Below are 16,455 nucleotides of genomic sequence, written 5' to 3'. Positions count from 1 at the left end.
AAAAGTTCCAGAGGAAGACCAAGATGCAGGTAGATAATGTTAGCAGAGCTTTAATGGATTGAAAGATAAGATCCAACTTGGATCTGCCTGGCAAAAAACAGTTAAACCCGTGAAGTTAAAATTTATTTACATTTTGTTCTCACTAATTCTCATCCCCTGCCAGTTATCATGAAATATAACAGCTAGAAAGCTGTTATATGAATTATTTACTATTTTTCCAATTGGTAGTAAATATAAGTACTAAAAGTTTCAATAATGATATTTTAATTTAACAAAAATATTTCCCTGGTGTTTATTGCACTGTTATATATATATATATATCATTGCTACATTGTCAAAATCATTGTTTACCAGGAAAAAGTTCCAGAGGATGACCAAGATGCAGGTCTATCCTGTTCTCTATCCATCTGCTCCATTGAGCATACCCTTAAATGAACTCCATGTCATCAAAAAGATAGTAAATGGATGCAAAAATAGCTATCACCAGTATCTCACTAGTTTATCTAAAATAAATGTTTACTATAGTTTGAGAGTAACCATCACATGTAGCAAAGGATTTTGGAAATGATTGTGAGGATACCAATGTTATATCATTGGCTCCTCACCTCCAGAGGGGGTGGGAGAACTTTGGAACCTCATTTCTTTGAAATATTCTCTCTCCATTAGTCCACCTAAGAGCATACCATGTTTTTAACTGCTGTTTTAAGTTTATTCTTATATTTTGCTTTGAATTACTTGAAGTACAGCCTTGAAAATTTGACTTGCAATCTAAAAGCTAGCCACAATTTAAAAAACTAGGACCAGGTCCAACATAAATTGGGAATTTGTTCGATATCAGCCACTGAAATAGTCCAAATTAATTCAAGACTAGATTTAATTTATTATTATTATTATTATTCAGGCCTCCATGGAGTCAAAGACTCATCGTGGGAGGTCCTTCCTAAGAAACACAGTCTATCAAGACTCATCGAGGGGAGGCCCCCCCCCTGAAAAACACAGTCTATCATACCACTCCTTAAACTCATTGACTGTTCTTGCTCTCACCACTCCATCAGGTAATGCATTCCATGGTTCAACCACCCTCCATGCAGAGAAACCACTCCTCATCCTCTTGCAAACAGTTTCCTTTCGTAACTTCCAGGGATGGCCTCTTGTCATCACTCCTTCCCGCTGTTCAAGCGAAAGAACTCCCCAGTGTCAACTGTAACCAATAAGTGTTGAGTCATTTCATCATTCAGCTAATTTTTTCCCCTTTTGATTATTAATGGTTTCTTTTTTAGCACCTACTAGGAGACAAGCCCATCTTGTGGTTAGTGAACAGAAAATTCTTATAGTACACCAGTCACAGTGTTATAAGCTTGTGCATCTATATATATATATATATATATATACACACACATACACCATATACTCTGGAAGATGGCCTCAGGATGGAAGCTGAAAATGTGGAGTGTAACAATCTGTTAAGATATTTTTATTCTCTAGATGTTAGTTTAATCTGCAAGTCTTTTATATGATGAATATAGTCAAATATTTCCCAAATCATAAGATACGTGGTGTACTACTATGTGTGTGTGTGTGTGTATGTATGTGTATATATATATATATATATATATATATATATACACACACACACAGATACAGTTATCTACTGTTTATCCGACCTTCTAAAACATTAACTCAGCTGACTTCTGATATAGCGTACAGCACTCTGCAATTGTACTTCAATTATCCGATCCTTCAATAACTAGAATGGCAACTCATCCTTCTCAGAGTGGTCAGATAAATGATAGTTGACTGTATTTGGATTTTTTTTTGTCAATCCTCCTTATGAACGTCGAAAATATTAGTGGACGGGGATGGGGGGATAAGGATTATATAATCCAAGAACCCTGCTCTAGAGATTTAACATATAATTCTACGTCTCTGATAAACAGAGTGGGACTCGCACACTAGGTGCTGTAAGTCATCTTCCATCTGAATACATTCAGAAAAACATTCACGACAGTATTTAAAGCTACTTGGTTTGAAAGTGCTATCACTCGAATTTCCAAGACTGCATATTATTTATTCTTTACAAAATATTTCTAGTCTTTATATAATAATTAGAGTAATAACAAACTTTGTAAAAATTGAGGAGAAAATACTTCTGGCATAAAAATTTATTACAAGAAACAATAATTTAAAAATAATTAATTTAGTTCAGAAGGCACAGTATTTGCCTTAAATGGTAAGTTTCAAATGTGAAAGCACTTCATTGAATATAAATTGCAGCATAAGTAGCTGGTATTCCATTACTTTAAGATGTGGATTTTGCCTAGGAGCTTGTATACTTGCTTTTTTATTGATGCATTTGATTCAAGATCTCTGGGCATTCAAAGCCAAGCAAAAATCATCCAAATATAATATTCTAGCATTTTACTTGAAAGATGCATTTTTTTAAATTTTGATTTATGCATAAAATAAACAGATTCAGCTGTTTTGAATGGCTGTCATGGCCAGCAAAACCTTTAATTCAAAGCACTAATATAGTCAGTTTTTACACTTATATGTAGTGTAACATTAAAGCACTTCATGGGACAAGGTATATTCTTGTAAGCTATGTAGTTTTCAAAACAGGTTTATTGGATATCTCCAAGTGGAGATATTGCAGCAACAAGAGAGGCAAAAACTTGCATGGGAACCGAGGTAATGAAATGGAGGTGCATAGCATGTTACAAAACGTTGATGTGAATATAGTTATGAGATTAGATGGCATACAAGCTTAAGTTTTACATGAAGATACTAGGAAATTGTCAGTCTTTTGACAACATTGTTTAATCTATCTTGGCTCTGTATTAGTCCCAGAAGTGGAAAGAGGAGGAAAATAGTTCTATTGCATAAAAGATGCTTCCCAGACTGATGTAGCAAATTACTGACCAATCAGCATATCAGGAGTCATTGTCAAGGTACAGGAGAAGTTGATCAACAGAAAAATATGGAATAGATAGACAGAAATGGGACGCTGTGTGGGAGATGAGCAACATGGTTTTGTGAAGGGAAGGTCATGCCTCAGTAACTTGCTCACATTTTATAATACAGTGACAGCTGAGTTGCATAAAGATATCAGATTTTCCATCATTAATTTTGTATTTATATGTCTACTCACGGTATTCCCTTATAAGAGTTAGGGATAAAGATAATGGGTTTACAGTGTTACTGTTGGACTTGGCAAAAGCTTTTGACAGGATGCTGCATGGAATTCTAATCAGTAAACTGCAGCACATGGAAATGGATATAGGGTTGTGAGGTGGATAAAGAGGGTGGTTGGAGAGATATCAGTAATTTACTCTGAAGTAGAGTCCAGAAGAAGGTCTGTGATTAGTGGTGTGCCACAGGGCTCTATTCTTGGGGTGGCACTATTTAATTTTTTGTACGTTAATGATATAGGAAAGGATCTAAGAGGTACTGTTCACTTGTTTGCCGATGATGTAAAGTTGGGTAGAGCAATAGTTAATACCGATGTCAAAATTTTGCAGGATGATTTTGATAGATTGGCAGACTGGGCAAAGGAGAATGGATGTCAGTTTAATGTGGCAAAATGTAAGGTTATGCATTTTGGTGTGAAGAGATTACCAGCTGTATACCACATTGATAGAATTGTATTTAGAAATTGATGAAGCCAGAGATTTGGGAGGGTTAGTGGATAAGGAGTTAAAGTTTAGGGGACACATAGCAAAAGTGGCTAAAGCAGCTCATCAGATTATTTGGTTACTGCAGAATACTTTGATGCAAGCAGAGATAAGTGGTTATTGTTCTTTATTGAGCCTTGATAAGACCTCATCTTGACTACTGTGAGAAGATCTGGTCACCTGAATTTCTTGGCAGTGAGGAAGAGGTGGAGTGGATCCAGAGGTGAATGACCAAGATGGTATCAGGTGTATGGAATGAACCTTAAGAGAACAGGTTAAAGATTTGTGGGGTACAGAAATTGATTGACAGGCGGAAAAAGAGTGATATGATTGAGACATACAAATTACTGAAGGGATTATAGGATTAATACAGAGGAAATTTTTCAGAACAGGTGGTGGGAGAACTAGGGGGCCATCCATGGATACTGAGCTAGAGTGTAGTTAGCAAGGGTGTTGAAACTAGATTTTTTGCTTGTAGAGTGGTGAATGAGTGGAATTGACTGTCAGTCTGTTGTGGGTGCCTTGACTGTGAGTGAGTTCAGAGTATGATAGATACTATGCAAATGTTGGATAGTGTTTGGCATGATGTTTAGGGCCTCCCTCAGTGAGTCTAAGGACTATGGAGTAGCCCATAATAATAATAAAGAAAGTTTAGCTTTTCTTTTAATCTGTATTGTTTATTTTTTTTTTAGGGAAAATTTACTTCTTGGTTTAGGAAATCCTCTTCTGGATATCTCTGCTAATGTTGAAAATGAATATTTGGATAGGTAAATTGTTTTTCATTTTTAAATGATTATGTTGTAGTGAACTATTTTTTTGGTTTACCTTTCTAATGTGGAATATTTGGCATAATTCTAATTAGCAAATTTTTAGTATCAATTTTTCTGTGAATAATGATTATTATTGGTCTTTCAAATGCTACCCTCAGTGGAGAAAAGTCTATTTAGGATGGCAATGGTATAAACGCCATGAATTACTTATTAATATTTTGATCAAGATATACAGCAATCCCTCGATTAATGCGTTCTTTAAAACAGACACATTAATCGAAAACGCACTAATCGAATATAATAACCTATGGGAAAATGTATTTGTTCCTTGGATTTCTTTTTTGACCCTTAAGTTTTTTTTTTATAAAAGAATTAGGGCCTAGTTGAAGGAAAGCCATGAAGCTGAAAGACAATAAAACATATTCAGAATATAAATTTATTATTCTTCCTCTTAACAAGGAATTGAGCTAACATAGTTTGGCTGGCATTGTTTTTTTTTTTGTACAACTGATGGTATGGCCCTATTGCCTCTTCTGCAAATTTTACTGACTCTCTTCACCAGGTCAGTCTCTAAGCATTGCTGCTTAAAAACTTTGATTGTACGAAAATTATTTTCAAATTGTTTCTGTGAAACCTTTTTGGCCTTGTCAGTGATTAAATTTTCTTCATATTCTTCAGGATCTTCCCACTGTGTATCTAAATTTAGCAGGTCAGAATCACTCAACTTCTTAGAATGAGATTTAATTAACTTAGATTCATTTGAAAAGCCTCTAAAATCATTTAAATATAAAGAGCCAATAGGCTTCATTTCGGCGATATAAACATTATTCAAATCAAGGGGATATTAAATCCCACATTGTTTTAAAACCGAATAAGAAACTCAAAGATTGGAATCAGAGAGTTTCATGCCGAATATAGTAAACTATAAAGTATCGGCGAATTACTAGCGTGAGCTAATGCAAGTAGTCGTAGTACAATCTTGGGCAACTCATTGCAAAGGTGGGGAAGTTCAGATCGCTATTCTTAGATATTTTCCATAATGTAAAAACACATTTCCTAGGAAATGTATGCTGTTATTACATTATGGTGGGAGGTCACTACCCAGACCGGTTTCAGCCTTTTTTGAGGCTTCATTAGTGAGTAGCTAGACCAAAAGATACCAAAGGGTATAGCGAAAAGAACTTATATACCTTGCTATACGAGTTGTCAACCAGGTGCAACCATTAAGTTATTTAAATATAAAGAGCCAATAGGCTTCATTTCGGCGATATAAACATTATTCAAATTAAGGAGATATTAAATCCCACATTGTTTTAAAACCGAATAAGAAACTCAAAGACTGGAATCGGAGAGTTTCATGCTGAATATAGTAGACTATAAAGTATTAGCGAATTACCGTGAGCTAATGTAAGTAGTCCTAGTATGTAGTGCAATCTCTGGCACTCTCTGATTCCAATCTTTGAGTTTCTTATTCTTATCAGTTTTAAAACAATGTGGGATTTAATATCCCCTTAATTTGAATAAAGCCTCTAAAATCATTTGCACAACGTGGAAGAATGTGCTTCCAAACGGCTCACAGATTGCTAGCAGTAATTTCATTTGACTTTGCAACTTTATAAACAGGCTGAGATTTCTCTGATTTGGCTAGAAAAGTCTTGGAAGGCATTCGCCTCCAAAAAAAGGCCGGTTTCATCGACATTAAATATTTGTTGATCACAATAGTCCCCTTCTTACACAATTGTCTTCAAAATCTATGGATATCTCATTATCTGCACTTGCAGGTTCGACTGTGATTAGAACATTATGTAGGCTATTTCTCTTTTTGAAACTCTTAAATCACCCAGCATTAATGTGGAATTCTTCTTTTCCATCATTGATAGCCCCTTCTTTCCGGGTTACAAAGAGACAATGCTTTTGATTTAATAAGGCCAGTGTATAGCGAGATCTGTGTTTTGTTACAATCTTCGATCTATGTAAAAAGAAATCTGTCTAATTCATTCATTATAATACTTTGATTTTCAGTGCATGCATGATGAATTTCAAGCAGCCTTACCTTTCTCTTTGTATTCAGCATTCACTCATTTTTGTGTTTTTGTCCTATCTTTGCTCTGGACTCGCTTTGTTCATTTTTCTTTATTATTTCAAGTTTTTCTTCCAATCAGATTACTTTTTGAATCATTTTCGCACTTCTGTTTTTTGCTCACTAATTCTTTTAATCATGATTAAAGGTTAGAAAAATAATTTAAAATAAAAAAATAAAGTATGGAAAAGCACGAGATGTGATCAGCCAAATGCTATGTAAAGCAGACGACAGAAATTTTGGGGGTAAATTTGGAACATAGCGTACATGGAAATAGTGTAGTATGCCATTAAAAAAAATAACTCTGTAAAATGTTTCAAATCGGTAACTAAATTATTTCATCCTGGTGAGTGATTTTTTAAAATAGTTAGCCATAAAAAATGTATAGATCGAAAATTTTTAAAATCTGTAACATTTATTTTTAAGATGTATATAGGCACACTAATCAAATTTGGGTATTGAAAAAAAAGACGCATTAATCGAGGAATTGCTGTACATGTAACTGTTTCCAGATGTATTTGAGTTTGGGTTTATGTTTCACTTGAGTACTTAGAGAAATTGCCAATATAGCTAAAGCCAGTGACCAACTAACTCATTGCTGGAAGAATTGAGCAGCAGCTGAAACACGGTAGACTAATCACAACTGACCAAACAGATTATGTACCATCAAATTCACTGCCTGTGCGTGGGATGGTTTATTTTTATTCACACTAATGCTAGACCTCCATGGTGTCGAGACTCATTGTAGGAAGCTTTCACTGGTACACAAAGTTCAAGCTGTGCCTTAAGCTCATTTCCATACTTGCTCACCAACTGCTCTCATGCAAAGAATCTGCTTCTCATCCTCTCCTTATAGTTTTCAGGAATGACCTCTTGTTCTATCCCTTCCTTTTAACGTTCTTTTTTTCCCAATTCACCACTGTCAAATTAGTTACATCATTATATATGATTTTAATTAAACTATTGCATAAATGACAATGGCATAAACTCCATGAATTACTCAATGTAATGTTATCAGTTCGAAAATATATAAAATAGCCTTCACTATGTGGACACTAAAATATTAACTTAGTATATTTGCTATCTCCTGTCATTTTATTAGGTCCATCCTGGTTCGGCACAATGCAGCAGGCTCTTGCTGTATTATCTTCTTTGTGACCTGAACTAACTTATAAACTTCATTTAAATCTCTTCTCCATCTGCTTAGATAAATTCATTATATTAAAAATAACCAAACTATTCTCATAATGTAATAACTTTTACATGGAAGACTTTTAGTAACGAGCTCTAGATTCGGCTAGACTAAAGCTTGAAAGTCAGGTTTAGATATGTTGATATTTTCGTCATTTGGCCCTACAGCCATGAAACATTAAATACATTCCTAAGCCACCTGAACAAACAACACAAACATCCAATTCACAATCGAAATCAACTCTTTTTCCTTTTCTAGACACACACACTCATGACACATCTTCCCTCAGGCTGTCTCTCTTTCACAGTCTACTGCAAACCTACACACACAGGCCAATACATACATCAAAATTCATATCACCAAGCAACACAAAAACTGGGGGGTCATCAGCAGCCTCAAACACAGAACCCTAACAATTTGCTCCAATGAATACTCTCAACCAAGAATTAGAAATTATTAGCCAAACGTTTGTTAAAAAAAAAAAAAAAAAAAAAAAAAAAAAAAAAAAAAAAAAATGGATACAATAAAAAACTTCACAAGATCCTCCATAAAAATGCCACTAAAAACAAGATTACAAGAATGTCATAGCCATATCCTACATTAGGGACATTTTAGAAAAAATAGAACACTACTTAAATACAACATTCAGACAACCTTCAAACCCCTTGCAAAATTAAGTAATTTACTTAACCTTAACTCTTCCAAAGATCCACCCAAGGGTTTATAAAATTCAATGTACCTGTAACCTACCTTACATAAAGGGAAACAGGATGTACCCTCCCAATTAGAAAAGATGAACATAAATGCTATTAAGTACCTCCACTAGGTAAAACAGGCCTGTCGCACTACAAACATGTCGCAGAATTAACTGGATTTTAGGGACTTGGTGCGGTGTAGACACCAAGTCCAAACACTGCACCAAAACCTGGTTTGAAAGAAAATTCCAAGAAGCTTGTGAAATGCTGAAACATTATCCAAACCTGAACATAAATGATGTCTTAATCATTCCAAGAATGTGGAGGACCCATCTGCAATCTGTATAGCAACAAGAACAAGCCCAAACAGATCTTGATTCAAGAGGACTTTAGAAATGTTTAATGTAGTTCTGTTTGTATTTTGTTTTTATTTTTTAAAGAAAATCATTTTTATCTTATTTTTATTTAATTAATTTAATTTTTCACACAAGAGGTCAGGCTAGGTTAAATAATTAACAAGCATTTAAATTTATCTTTTGTATAGTGCAGTGTCATGCAGCTTATATCTTGTACATATGTATTTTTCCTGATGATAATGACCTCAATACAGAGGTCAAAACGTCGAATGTTACTTTTCTAAAGTTTAAGCAAAGTAATTATTCTAACACGTGTGTTGTGTCTCCGTAAATTCTTCACTATGAATGCTGACCACCACGTAACCTTCAATGAATGAAAGAAATGTACGATAGTCAGTTCCTCTTTGCATATGTTAATCTTCTCGGAATTTCCTTGATTCTCTTGATCATTAAAAAACCTTACTGAGTAAAGTTGGGCCCTATAATCCAATATTATTCTGACTAATGACTTCTACTGTTGACTTTCACTATAGAAAATGTATAGGGACCATAAAATGATTGCTTATAGCATCTAGTTTGCTAACATGAATTTAACACAGCATTGTTGTACCAGTAGAACTTTCTTCAGCAATTTTGAGTAGTTTGTTATAATGGTGTTCTATAATGAGTCAACTGTGTAATGGTATCATTTCTCCTACAAGTGAAACTTCTTTTAATTAATCCTATGATCTATTGTGTTTTGTCTTACTAACATGATTCTTGAACTTAAATTTTTTATCAACTGAAATAGCCCAATATTTGTCAACTTTGTCCTGATGCTGAACCTTGTACAATCCTATTTCTAATGCCCTGGCTATTTGAAGAAAATCCCCTGTAAAATCACAACCTTCTGTCATCTATCTATCATCCATTATTATTATTATTTTGGGCAACTCCAAAGAGTCGACACACTCATCGAGGGAGGCCCTAACATCATGTCAAGAACAACTATTCGACATTCACATAGTATCTATCATACCTCGCCTTGAACTCATTCACAGTCATAGCACCCACAACAGACTCTGGCAGCTTATTTACCACTCTCCAAGTAATAAAACCTAGCTCTAACACCCTTGTTAACCACATTCTTGCCCAGCTTCCATCTATGGCCCCTCGTCCTCCCACCACCAGTCCTATTCTCAAAAATATTTTCTGGATTAATCTTATAGAAACCCTTCAGTAATTTGAATGTCTCAATCATATCACCCCTTTTCAGCCTATCAACCAATTTCTGCAACCTGCAAATCTTCAACCTGTTCTCATAAGGTTCATTCCATAGACCTGCTATCATCTTATTCACTCGCCTCTGGATCCTCTCCACCTCCTTCCCATTAAGAAGAAACCCTGGTGCCCATATCTGGATACAGTAGTCTAGATGGGGTCTTATCGAGGCTCAATACAAAGGAACAATAACCTGTTTGTCTCTGCTTGTTAAAGTATTTTTCAGCAACCAAGTGATTTGATGAGCTGATTTAGCCACTTTTGCAATGTTCCCCCTATCCACTTCAACTCCCTATCCACCAACAACACTCCCACATCCTTGGCCCTCATCAATCTCCTGGAGTACGGTTCTACCAATGTGATATACTGCTGCTAATCTTTTCACTCCAAAATGCATAACCTTACACTTTGCCACATTAAATTGACATCCATTTTCCGTAGCCCAGTCCTCCAAACTGTCCAAATCATCCTGTAAAATTTTGACATCCTGTGCACTTACAATTGCTCTACCCAACTTTGCATCATCAGCAAACAAGTGAACACGTCCTCTCAGATCCTTTCCTATATCGTTAATGAACAAATTGAAAAGTAGAGGTCCAAGAACAGAACCCTGTGCCACACCACTAGTCACAAGCCGTCTTTTAGACTCCACACCTGAATAAACCACTCCCTGGTATCTCTCCATCAACCACCCTCCTATCCATCTCACCAACCCTATATCCATCCCCATCTGTTCCAATTTACTGATTAGGGTTCCATGTGGTATCCTGTCAAAGGCCTTGGCAAGGTCCAGTAGTATCACTGTAAACCCATTTCCCTTATCCAGTTCAGCCGTCGCTGTGTTATAAAACATGAGCAAGTTACTGAGGCAATATCTACCATTCACAAAACTATGTTGCCCCCCCATACAGTATCCCATTTTCACCTATCCAATCCTGTATTCTTCTCTTGACTAGTTTCTCCAAGGCCTTGACAACGACTCCTGATATGCTAATCGGTCAGTAATTTACAACAGTGGTCTTGGAACTTCCTTTATGCAGTGGAACTATTTTCCCTCTTTCCACCTCCTCGGGACTAACCCAGACCCGAGACTCAGATTAAAAAAATGGTCAAGGGTACTGACAATTCTTTAGCTACTCCATGTACGACACGAGCTGGTATGCCATCCAATCCCACAGATGTATTGACATTAAGGTTTTGCAATAGATTACTTACCTCCGCCTCATTCACCACAATTCATGTATAATCTATTGGTTTATTCATTTCTGCAATGTCACCACCTGGATGATATATTCTTGCAAAGTGCTCGCTCAGTAATTCAACTATATCAACTGATTTGGTTACCTCCCTACCATCGGCATTCTTTAAAATCCTTCTGCCATATACGTTTTTTCTTTTACTTGCAACATATCGAAAAAAACTGTTTAGGATTCTCTTTAGCCTGTATGGCCAATGTTCTTTCGTAATCTTTTTTTTTGCTTTTCTTACCATGCTTGTTACCCTTCTGGCCTGGGCTTTATACTGTTCATGTGCCTGCTGGTCACCTTTCTCCTTAAATTGCCTCCATAGGTGTTTCTTTTTTTGCCGCTCAAGCTTAATGGTGTTATTCATCCATTTAACTCCTAGTTGATTTATTATTCGGACTCTAGGTATACAGTCAGCCATTGCTTCATGCAAACACTTTTTAACCGCCTCCCATGCACTCTCAACGTCTAGCCCTTGCAGTTGTTCATGCCATGGCACTGTACCAATCAATCTCCTAAGCGTGTCATACTTATCAGTCCGATAATTCCACATGTACTCTGTCTTAATTGTAAATTCAACACCTTTAGCCACCTCCCAAGTCAAGACCCCATAATCACTCTCACCCGTTGGTGGCAACGTGATCGTATTCGTTACAGCCAAATTATCAGATGCAGTTACCAGGTCAAGCATGCTCTGACCCCTAGTATTTTCCATTACATACTGTCGCAGATAGTTATCCCTTAATAACCGCATAAAATCCAATTCCTTCCTCCCATGTGTCCTCCCCTCATTCCAATCAATGTTACCATAGTTGAAATCTCCCATAATAATTACTCTTCTTCCACTCATTTCTTCTATTTGCTTATGCATACTATCTCCACCATCTATTCCATCACCTGGTCTATAGCAGCACCCAACTGTATATTTTGTTCTTCTAGTTTCAGTCTCGCACTAAATAGCCTCAAATGTGCTCTTTTCTGTAGCTCATCCACTATCATCAATAACACACCTCCCCTCATTTTATTCTCCCTGTCTCTCCTGAACACACCATACCCTTCACATTCAATCTCACTAGCTGTGTCATCTTCTGTCAGCCATGTTTCACTAATGCCAATAACCTGAGGTCTGGAAGTGCCAACCAAGGCCAAAAATTCTTCCCTCTTGTTCCTAATCCTTCTGGCATTTGTATACATGAATTGCAGAAGCTGATTTGTCCCATCCCTATTTTGATGCCTTATACTAATTATCCCATTCTGATCCATGTTCTTTCCTACTCGCTTGGGCATATTACACACATTCACACACTCAACTGTCTCCCTAAAATCTGCATATCTACTTCCCCCACCCACTCCTTAATAACTCTAGTTTCCCTGTTTCTGTGCATTCACTTCCACTACATTCGACAACACCTTTTCAAGTCTCCATACACCAAATCCATTCAAATGTCAACTATCCATTTTATATTTTTTACATTTCAACTCCTTTTGCCCATCAAACTCATTCCACACATCCACAAATTCCACACCACTCATCAAACATAATTCACGCATAAAGTCATTGGCAATTATGGCCCTCCTATACTCTTCACTGTCATTCTGCTGCAACAGACTCACCATCCTAACTCTCTCATTCTTCTTTTGCTACCTCAAGCAATTCCTTCATATCCTCACTCATAGTCTTTTTGTTTCCTTTCAAATCATTTGTACCTGCTACCACTATCAATCCCTTCACCTGCTGTTTTTGCATTCTAATTGACTCGTTTACATTCTTTACGTTCGCACCGGGTTGGTACGATTTTGTTAAACTCTCAACTAACACACTGCTTACTAAGGAATCCCCATACAACATGTGCTCTTTCATTATGTTTACACTCACTTTCATACTCTTATTTTTTCTATCACTTTTGCCGATTATTAGTCGGTACGCTTGTTAAAGATTTTTATCAAAGCTCCAGCTGCTGATTTACTCTATGTATTGCTCTGCGTAATAGTGCTATTTCACTCATTATGTCAGTGTCATCATTTTTATTCTCAGATGATTCATTCAATCGTTCCATATGCTTATGTCCAATCTCTCTTTCAACACCACTCTCATAGCTATCAGGTACTACCTCTCAAATATTATCATTCACACCTCGAATATCGCTGTTATCTAGATTCTCACTTTTGACAACGATATTACTCGCACGACCTGAAACACTCTTTAAATCCTCATTCTTTACAATTTTTTGCACACATTCTATTTGACACATTTTAGTAATTTATCTAGAAGGCTATCAAATATCAAAGGCTTTGCTAAAATCTAAATAAATCGCATCATAGTCATTATCTTGGTCTGTTTCCCTCTTGACATAAATAAAAGTAAGCAGATTTGTTATAGTACTGTGTCATGCTTAGGTTATCCTGCCAAGAATGTTCTGTCTATATACATATTATATATACTCCCACATAGAAGAGGCAGGAAGACCTATTGCAAATAAATGCTGTGTGTTGGTAGAGGTCAGGAGCAGAGTAATATGTCCTTCACAGGGAAAGCTGGTCCACAGAATTGAGGTGGATGGAATGAAAATTGACTGGGAACAGCAAGTTCAGTGAGCATATAGTTTGACTATAAAGGGTTGTTGAGCAGCTTTTGCTCAAGTTCTTGTTGATCTGATAAAAATCAGAGGCATAATAGATTAGTTCTGCTAATCAGTAGCCATGGAAATATCTGTAGAAGAGATGCAATGTAGAAACTGTAAAAGATTTATCATTAATCAACTGAACTGTCCTTTGCTGAACGGCATCAAGAATTTTTAGGGAGGTCTCAGGTGCACCACCCCAAACATGAGAGTAGTATTCCAGTGTTGGCTGGATTAAGGATTTATACAAAGTAACAGGTCCGAAGAGAAGTACCATTGTGAGTGGAACAGTTTTTTCTAAGTATTTTGACAAGTGATGCTACAGAATTGATAGTTATGATAGGAAAGGTTGGAGAAATCCAATGACTTACTCCAAAGAAGAGAAGATGTACAATGATGTCAAGTGTTGAACAAAAGAATTTAATAGATTAAGGAATGAAGTATTTAAAAGCTATCTCAAATTTATCTGGCTTGAAGATTTTGGGTAAATAATTTGAAGGTAATGAAGAAACAGTTTCAGTAAATTTGGCAAAAAAAGTGGTAATCAGTTCAAAATTGTGGAGAATCATTTAAACATACAAGATCTTTATAAAAGAACAATGAAGGTTATAATTTCTCTCAAAACTGCTTGAAGTTGTATTCCAGCAAGTACATCATGTGAATGAGATTTTAGTCAAATGAATCCAATAAAAGAGCAGTTGAGGTCATCAACTTCCCTTTTATTGGAATAATTTATTAATGATACATATAAATGGCTTCACACTATAATGCACATCGAGCCCATATGTAAATATATGTTAATGGCATATATTTTAAACCCAGAATGAAAGGAAAGGATATTTTTGTATAATTATGTAATGTGTGATAAGAGTTAAATAATGTATTACTTTATTTTATTATCATAACGTTTAGTTTTTTTAAACCATCACAACAGTATTTATATAAAGTAGACTGATATCTCGTGTGAGTAAAATTTTTTGTGGCTAGTATAAATTGTATTTTTTGAAACCTGGTCATCTGTGGAGGAGTTGGAAGAGAAGAATAAAGCTGGAATATTAGCTTTGTCTTTAGATGATGAAGCAATGCTACCATTATGGTGAGAAAAAGGTGGTAGCACAGATGGATAAAAGTTATGCCCAACAACTTTGGTGAGGGCATGACTTCCAGTGGCATGAGTTTTCTACAACGAAGTTTAACTTTGTTGTTGAAGTTAAACTTTGTCTTTTTAATGCTGGTTTTACAAGTAATGAAAAAAGCTGATGTTTTGGTCTCAAGCCATTTGTGATAGGCTATTTGCTTTTCCTGGATAGCTCTGGCACTTGGAGACTGGTTTAAATATGGGATGGGAAATTTGAACAGAGCAAGGGATGAAAGCTTCCATTTCAACATGAATTATTTCTGTAGCTAGATCATAAGTATCCAGATCTGAAGAATGAAAATTAGTAGTCTGACCATGGAAAGGAGGAGTAAAAGGAAAATTCATGCTTGGAATTGTTGTAATTCCAAACATGAAGTTGTGAATGGTTGAAGGAAGGACGTTCCACCAGAGAAGAAACTCAGTTGCGATCGTGATCTGAATTACTAAGAGTAGCAATAACCTGAACACAGTACTCAGAAGGGGAAGAAGTTAATTTATTGGGAATTGTGGTAGAGAAATTATCTGTTTTAAGTAAATGCTTGCAGCAAAAGTATGATTTTCAATTAATTTTTCTGTTACTTTGCAATACTTGAGAAGACTTGCTAGGCTGTTCTCCACTATGTGATAAACTTCCTTATGAATTGGAATTATCTTTACAAACTCCCAGTCAGAAGGTACTATTCATTCTGTTTATTATTATTATTCAGGCCTCCATGGAGTCAAAAGACTCGTCGTGGGAGGTCCTTTCTAAGAAACACGAGTCTATCAAGACTCATCGAGGGAGGTCCCCTCCTAGGAAACACAAAGTCTATCATACCACTCCTTAAATGCATTGACCGTTCTCGCTCTCACCACTCCATCAGGCAATACATTCCATGGTTCAACCACCCTCCATGCAAAGAAACCACTCCTCACCCTCTTTCTCACAGTTTCCTTTTGTAACTTCCAGGGATGTCCTCTTGTCATGACTCCTTCCTGCTGTTCAACCAAGCAAAAGAACTTCCCAGTGTCAAACCTGTAACCACCTCTCAACAGTTTAAAAGTCTCAATCATATCACCTCTCTTCCTTCTACCCACCAAACTCTGCAGTCCACACTCCCTCAGCCGATCCTCATAACTAACATTGTACAGTCCCAACACCATCTTTGTCATCCGTCTCTGTACCCTTTCCACAGTTAATTTATCCCCTTCAAATCCTGGGGACCAGATCTCAGAACAGTAGTCTAAGTGTGGTCTTATACAATGGAATGATAACCATTTTATCATTCCAAGTCTTATACAATGGAATGATAACCATTTTATCTCTGCAGCTCAGTGTCCTCATTATTGCAGCAATCCTCTGCATTACCTTCACTACCTTTGCAATATGTCCCCTAAATTTCAGGTTTCTATCAATAATCAAACCCAGATCTCTTGTCTCTCCTACTT

General features: G+C 36.2%; 1 protein-coding gene across 1 annotated transcript in view; it reads left to right on the top strand.

The window, feature by feature from the left end:
• LOC150096285 (adenosine kinase-like) overlaps positions 1-16,455 on the top strand; it is a 286,808-nt gene that overhangs the window by 18,050 nt on the left and 252,303 nt on the right. Inside the window, exon 2 of the mRNA XM_090409587.1 lies at positions 4,364-4,438. Coding sequence (XP_090265713.1) covers positions 4,364-4,438 — 75 coding nt within the window. The remainder of the gene's footprint in view (positions 1-4,363; positions 4,439-16,455) is intronic.

This window comes from Typopeltis vanoorti, chromosome 19, assembly GCF_054136105.1.
Source record: "Typopeltis vanoorti isolate ZY-2024b chromosome 19, IOZ_Tvanoo_1.0, whole genome shotgun sequence".
Classification (NCBI taxonomy): domain Eukaryota; kingdom Metazoa; phylum Arthropoda; class Arachnida; order Uropygi; family Thelyphonidae; genus Typopeltis; species Typopeltis vanoorti.
This window is presented reverse-complemented; position numbering and strand designations above follow the sequence as displayed.